Source organism: Priapulus caudatus, unplaced genomic scaffold (genome assembly GCF_000485595.1).
Source record: "Priapulus caudatus unplaced genomic scaffold, Priapulus_caudatus-5.0.1 Scaffold365, whole genome shotgun sequence".
Taxonomy (NCBI): Eukaryota; Metazoa; Priapulida; class Priapulimorpha; order Priapulimorphida; family Priapulidae; genus Priapulus; species Priapulus caudatus.
Window position 1 is genome coordinate 144,075 of NW_014577426.1, and position 7,455 is coordinate 151,529.

Sequence of the window (7,455 nt, forward strand, 5' to 3'; positions counted from 1 at the left end):
TGAAAATCTGATAGTCCTCTTGATTATTGGATGCCCTGGACCATCGGACCATCGCTTATTTCGACCCCTGATATCATCATGAGCTAATAAATATCTATATAATTATTAAGGTTAAAAATATTATCCATTGCGGAAATGAAACTCGCTTACTATTATCCCGTTTGTCTCGCAATGGGTGGTCCAAAAGATAATAGAAGAACCACGGTTTCGTGCGCTACTGCGACACTTCGTCAGGTGATGCGGCGACGTTGCGCGTGAGGCTTATATAGATCCCCCGGTGTGGATGAGCGGCGTACAACTCGCTGGACAGGCGCTGCTGTGATGGCGCGGTCTGACGCATGATGTTTCTTGCGCCGTGCCCGCGGCCTGGCCCGCATCACCTGACGAAGTTCGCCAGAACTATTTGGTTAAATCTGATATAAAATATTCACTTTCGCCTCTCACGCGCACGAAACCGTCGTGTTCTTTATTATCTTTATGTGAGTAGCCCGACGCCCACCTATTGCCCGTATGCCACACACGGAGATCCAGCCCTATACGTAATAATGCGAGTATAAGGTTCGAATGCTGCCATATGTCCTATAACTTGGAGTTTCATGACATTGCATTTATTCCGTACTGGCTATCATAAGAATTATTCCCCTATCTGGCCTCTCGAATTCTCTTCATATTTTACGCTCTTCGACTGGGCAAAGCATAGTATACCCCCAGTACCCCCACCGCCAGTACCTGACTGACAGCCACCCCGAGTATACCCCCACAGCCCTAAGCTTCAATATTTTAATTGCTATGATGTGCAATTCAATATTGAGTGTAACCACTTAAAATGACTTGTTTGTCATCTTTCTGGACATAAGCGTCAGATCACATTTTTACAGCATGCGACGTATTGGCTTCTCGTAAGATCCTAGCCTATATTGCGCAATAATGTGCGAATCTCGTGGAAATGTGCGAAAAAGTGGGCAGCCGATCAGCACATCGTTACATCTCTGTCGTGCTGAGGCGTGTTGAGCGGCACGGTCTACGAGCAGTTCCTCGCCTTCCCGTCAGGCCTTCTTCCTCGGCATGAAGAAGAGAGGATTGGTAAAGGAAGTGGAATGCGGCATTTTTTTATACGTTGCTTCGACTGAAGCGGCACGCTGACAGGCACGTGCATTGGCCGAAAATCTGGACGTTAGTTAAATATTCAAAGTCTATACTGCGGCGTCAGATCTATGCAAACAGCCACTACGATTCTCCTGTGGAATACACTGAGCTTATGCTATAAATGATGGCGTAATGGGTAGATCGCGTTCAGTTATCCCCTATCCCACCCGAGTTGGCCATATACGAATGGGAGTCAGAGTAGCGAACCACTGCTTGCACTGGGCTCATATATAGATATTTCCATCTCACGCGCGTTCCTTTCTAAATAAAATGCGTTTATTTACAGAGCTATAGTCAGCTGTGCAGCTATAGTGAGGCCAGCACGTTTGCATAATGGTGTTATATATATCCTATTGATGAGCAAAATTATGCACTTCGCTCTCAGCATCGTGAGGACGATGCGCCGAATCCCACTATGCTAATGTATGCGTCGCGAATGGCGCGGTAGTAGTAGATCCCAGTTTATTATTTTCCTGTTCATATCCTGCCCTGGTGAAGTCAGATTCGAGTGTATCTATGCCAATAGAATTTCCAGTTATATCGAGTAATGACGTAGAGTTTCTACTTATATACCTATAGTCCGTGACGTTCCACATCTGCAAGCCACAGATGTCCGGTACCCAATACTACCTGCGGCTAACAGCGCGATATCTCGAGAATTGTTGCCATAGTGTCAATGAATCGCGTTAACATCTCGAAGTTACTTAGACTAGTCCTTGCTATACATCTTGTCTCCACTCCACAGCAGTTGCGCTCGAAACAGTGATCTCCTTGCCCGAATGCCTACGCTATGCTAATGCTTTATGGCCGGGAAAATGGTCCGCCTGCCCAACGTTCGGTCGACGTGACTGGCAATAGGAATTTCCTTCGCGCCGTTTTATTACGATCTCGACTGAAGCCGCGCAGCGCTGACAGCACGTGTGCATTCGGTAAAATCTAATATAACAATATTCACTCTCGCCTCCAGCATCGCGCCGACCGATCCCGGAATCCCAGCATATGCTAATGTATGGAGCGAATGGCCGCTGCAACGTGAGGTCCACGCTTGACTGGCAATAGAATTTTCGTTCGGCCCGTTTTATACGTTTCAACTTGAGCCGGGCAGCCGCTGGCACAGCACGTGTGCATGGTAAAATCTGATATAAAACTATTCACTTCGCTCTCAGCATCGCCGCGGCAGCGATTCCGCCAATTCCCCAGCTATGCCTAATGTATGGGCGAATGGCACGCTGCAACGTTGCCGTCGACCGTTGACTGCAATAGAATTTCCTTCGGCCGTTTTATACGTTTCGACTGAAGCCGCGCAGGCTGACAGCACGTCGTGCCATGGTAAATCTGCCATATAAAATATTCACTTCGCTCTCCAGCATCGCGCTACCGCATTTCCCCGAATCCCAGCTATGCTAATGTCATGGCTGCGAACTGGCCCTGCAACGTTGCCGTCGACGTTCGACTGCAATAGATTTCCTTTGGCGGTTTTTATACGTTTCGACTGAAGCCGGGCACGGCTGCACAGCACGTGTGCATCGGTAAAAAATTCTGATATAAAATATTCACTTCGCTTCTCAGCATCGCGCGACGGATTCCTGTCGCTAATCTAATTCTGTTTATCGCGAGTGTCTGAGCTAATGCCTATAGGCGAATGAGCTGGCCATGGCAACGACTATGTTCTACGGTGCTCTGAACTAGGGTCAGTATGACCATATTGCAATCCTTGTCGGCGACATTTCTCAATATTTAACTGTGTGTTGATGTCAGATCTGCGCCACCACGCCGCCGCACGGGCTGAGTCCCAGCAGCGGGTGTGCCATGGTAAAAGTCATGAGAGTATGATGACCTAACGTTTTTCATCTCCTACTGACTAACACTCAAGCATATCGACAGCACGACGCGTTCCAGAACCAGAAATCACCGGCCTTATGTATAATTGTAATGATGCCTTAGAATGGCCGCAAGACAATGCTCTAACGTTGTGGACTCTACAGTACCAAAGCGTGTGTTTTACCCTGGGCAATAGTACTAATTTCCTTTCAGCGCCTCTCAACTGTTGTCACGGTGTTGACTGAACAGTCAGCTAAACTTCCATTTTAGCGCGCAGGGCTGGACGAGCACCTGGGGTGCGCAGTGGGCGTAGATGCTGAGTGATAAGAAATATTCAACTTCGCGTGCGTTCGATGAACAAATCTTACGTGTGCCACTGTATTCTGCTTCCGCATTGCACCGATGTGCGTCTATTGCTAATTAAGGGTGCGCGAGGATTGTTGTCCTATTGGCTATGCAGTAATATCTACATTGTTCTGGAGGGCAAACCCGCCTCTAGCTACATCCCAGTGGCGGATTCCAGGGGGGCACAGGGGCGGTCGCCCCCCCTAGAATTTTTCGGGAAAGGGTATTTTAGCCTAACACCCTCCCTCTCGGGTGCTTTGTGCCCTTGAGCTCGCATGATTCACCCCGCCCCAGCACGATTCGCCCCCCCCCTAAAATTCACTTAGACTGGATCCGCCACCGATCCCTGGCTGCAGACTGTTGTGTCAGTATACTGTTATCATCATAGTATTAAAGATTCCTTTATATAAGTCATAAATAATTAATAAATTTAGTTATATCCATTTTTTTCAGAAATGCGACCAAAATGGTATGACATTGCAAACATACCGTTCAGCGACATGTGGCCAGATGATCATCTATGGTTCCCAATAATGCTGAATGGAGCAAAGTTCGAAGGCTATTTTAAATTCCAAGGAATGGACAATATTTTAGAACACACATTGAAGAAAGTGGATACATTAAATCCAGTATTGTAATTTATTATGTATCTGTATGTATTAATGTAAGCTAGGATTGAATAGCTGTTGAGTGAAATAGATGATTTATTTTAATTACGTATGGGAGCCACCATACCGATTTATTATTATTGACTATATTTGTGTGCAGACGCCGGTTACAGTAACAATACAACAAACACTTGGAAAAAGCAGATCTTAGTTAGTGCTGCAGCGCAATAGCGTACAGCTATGACCCCAGGGTACGTTCCGGCAGTACCCTGGGGGACATAGACCCTATGAGCTCTGCTAACTCCTTCATTCTGAGTTATAAATCTAAACTGCAGTCGTTGGTACGTTGAGCAAGCTAGCCTGATGAGTGGGTGTGCACTGTACATAGGTTATGCATGAATAATTTACTGAAATAATGCCTCCTCGGTAGGAGAGCGCTAGGATGTATTACTCTACAGTCTAAACCTTATGAGGTACAGGCTTAAAACTGTAAAATAAGGTGAAATTTCGAGTACACTGCATTTAATTGCATGAAATCACACGTCTGTAGACCTGTACTACACATAATAGTTTTTTACAGTTTTGTTAACTAGACGTTTATTATAATTGTTAAATTCATCTGTTTTTGCACCAGAAGTGTACACAATCAAGCTACGCGCGTGTCTATAAGAAATAGAAGAAAAGTTGGCGAGCATAACTAAGCTTGGTTTAACAAAACCCCTGTCTGTAGATGGAGTATTAGTGGCGAGCTGCTATGCCATACCTAGCATTATATAGCTTTCTGGACATCTCTACATTGGAAAAGGATGAGAGACAAGTTGAAATTGCACGGATTTAGGTCATGAGTCAACATGCCCAGCACTTCCCAGGCCATGATATGTCTAATAGTACATGTGTACTGCGTGTGTCAGGTTCGGGCATTCCTTTGTGTCAGTAGGGCTGCCAGGGTCTATGTCTCCTTGGGTACTGCCGGAACATACCCTGGGTACGGTCCGGTATACCGTAACGTACCCTGGGCCATCCTTAAAAAATTCTATGTTTGCTGTCCCCCGACCCATGATTTTTTTAGTGGGTAGGTAGGTAGGTAATTTTTTTTTTGTGAGGCATAATAGTTATTTTAAGTCTGTCCTCATGTTTGCCACACATGCTTTGTGTTTCAGTCTTAACTATGAAAAATGTAAAAAATAAATAAAAATTAAAATATGGAACCCAAAATGTAAAAAAAAACTTTTGGGTCGCGGCTATTTTCGTGGGTCGGTCGGAGGACAGCAAACATATAATTTTTTAAGGATGGCCCTGGTACTATCTAATATGCCAGACCGTACCTCGCCTACTCCACTATAAACGAGTAGGGAGTCGCCTACGCCTACTCCCTAACCCTAACCCTAACCCTAACCATATCAGATAGTTACCAGGGTACGTTCCGGTATACCGGACCGTATCCAGGGTACGTTCCGGCAGTACCCTGGGCGACATAGACCCTATCAGCGTCAGTAGGTTGGTCTGCTTGAGTTATCACGTGAAACTAGCATAACCCCTGCAACGAATCGTGTTTATACGTAGTGTAAGCTTCTCTGTGATAAAGAAAACGTGCACAGAAAACACTTTTTTGTAGTAGTTTGGTTGCTTCACTACGACACTGAGGATCGCTGCAAATTCTTGCGTTATTGTGAACGTTTCGCGAGGTTTAGGTTCTGTGTAACTGTGCGCACACGTTAGCTGTCTGTCTAAACGAGGGTTCTCCCACGTCACAGTGCAAGGAATTAGTATTAGTAGATGGCAGCACGTGTTTGTCGGAGTTAGTCAGCTGTTGATCAGCTGTTTGGCATTACAAATTCGAGGCTGTCTCCACAACTAAGGTAACTTTCTAGTTATTTATAGCGCTTCTGTAACTAGGGCAGTATCAGCAGCAGGAGCTTAGCGTTCGTAACACCGGTTTTAAATCTTTCTCTTGCAATAAACGCATCTTCTTTGCTAGTTTTATATATATATGCAAAAGATGCGTCTTGCATATGTATAAACTCTACTGCAGCAGTCTAGTCAATATCATGGAAATTCAGGTGGGTTTAGTATTCACAAACACGTGTTTTACACTTCATAAAATGCGTGAAGATAGTGTCTGTACTCTGTATCTACCGCCGCTGATGCCGACTTATCATCGGGTTTCATCAGTTCTCTTGTCGTATCTCTCGGCAGCGGCTATGCAGTTAGATTTGTGGAAATGTTCATGCCTTAGTCATGGCTTCATAGAGAACTGATGCATATCTACGTATATTAAACTACTTATTAGCTGTGCTACCAGGGTTGGACTAGAACAGTGTTTCATTAAAAGTTGGTTATAATCTGATATATTTTTAATGCAATACGAGGAAGTGTAACGTCCTGTATCAGTACCATTAGTGTTTATTGTGAGGGTTGAAAATTAAATTGTGCAGTCTCATGCTCTCGCATAACTGCACGTGAAGTAATGCATTTATTTCCAATTATCAGCGAGAAACACGATTTCGAAAGTCACACTTTTTTAACAGTTTATTATACCTGTTTAATTCTGCACTGCCTTTTTTGTGCCAGCCCTGTTTTCTATCATGCCACTACCCGATAACTGAATCCTTTCACAAGTTTGCACGTATATTATTTTTCCAAGCCTATGCGCAGCCCGGGGCGATAATCTGAGCGTCATCTTGAAATATTTTCAGAGTGCAATAAAGATGCAAGCGGAAACAGGGTACCTGAAGAGAAATGCCTCCGGCGTGTCGTCGTCGTCCTCACGTAATGGCCTGGAGGTGGAGAATATATTTGCGGGGGGAGAGTCGATCATGAAAGGCACAGGCAGTGGCAGTTGCTTGGAAGTCGCGTTTTACTCCGGTAATGAGGATGACAACACGTGGAATTCTAGCAAGAAAAAGACGAGCATTCACAGGTAAATCTCATTCGTATTTAATTTATGAAGGTCATTATGAAGCGCATTGCTTTTGGCACGTTACCTGATGAATTTACTTTAATATTTATCTATTAGCGAGAAGTTGCATAAGAGCAATGGTGAATGTGAATTCAAACTGCTGACTTTAATGCGAGATATATTAATGGTAAATAGATGAAATACAGTCTAACCTGTGTCAGCAGTCACCTATATCTAGATGAAATACAGTCTAACCTGTGTCAGCAGTCACCTATATATAGATGAAACACATAAATGACATTTTTGGCATTTCCTATAACTATAAGTCGTAGTTATACATAGGGCTGTCATTGGTATCAAATTATTTCGAACGATTATTGATTTTTTTGTTTGTTGATATTTCGATCTGGTTCGATCCGATTCGATTTAATATGTAATAAAACATGAGCCGTGAAAGTACAGTAAACTCATACATAACTTATTTGAGAATACATGCATTGTATTCTACTTTATATGATAACTATGCATTTTATACATCGCTGTGCTTAAATGCAACATGGGCGAAGTATATTTACCTGAATTCAACCAGATTGACCAGGCGTCGCGGCGATAGCGAGTAGACTTCTAAAACTGTGA

At 44.1% G+C, this 7,455-nt stretch overlaps 2 protein-coding genes across 2 annotated transcripts in view; both read left to right on the forward strand.

The window, feature by feature from the left end:
- The window catches only part of LOC106809575 (7,8-dihydro-8-oxoguanine triphosphatase-like), a 12,545-nt gene extending 8,386 nt beyond the window's left edge, over positions 1–4,159 (forward strand). Inside the window, 1 exon segment of the mRNA XM_014812703.1 lies at positions 3,766–4,159. Within this exon segment, the coding sequence (XP_014668189.1) occupies positions 3,766–3,950 (185 nt within the window). The 3' untranslated portion in view covers positions 3,951–4,159.
- A 1,753-nt stretch (positions 4,160–5,912) lies between these two features.
- The window catches only part of LOC106809576 (cytosolic purine 5'-nucleotidase-like), a 54,558-nt gene continuing 53,015 nt past the window's right edge, over positions 5,913–7,455 (forward strand). The window contains 2 exon segments of the mRNA XM_014812704.1: positions 5,913–5,980; positions 6,617–6,840. Coding sequence (XP_014668190.1) covers positions 5,933–5,980; positions 6,617–6,840 — 272 coding nt within the window. The 5' untranslated portion in view covers positions 5,913–5,932.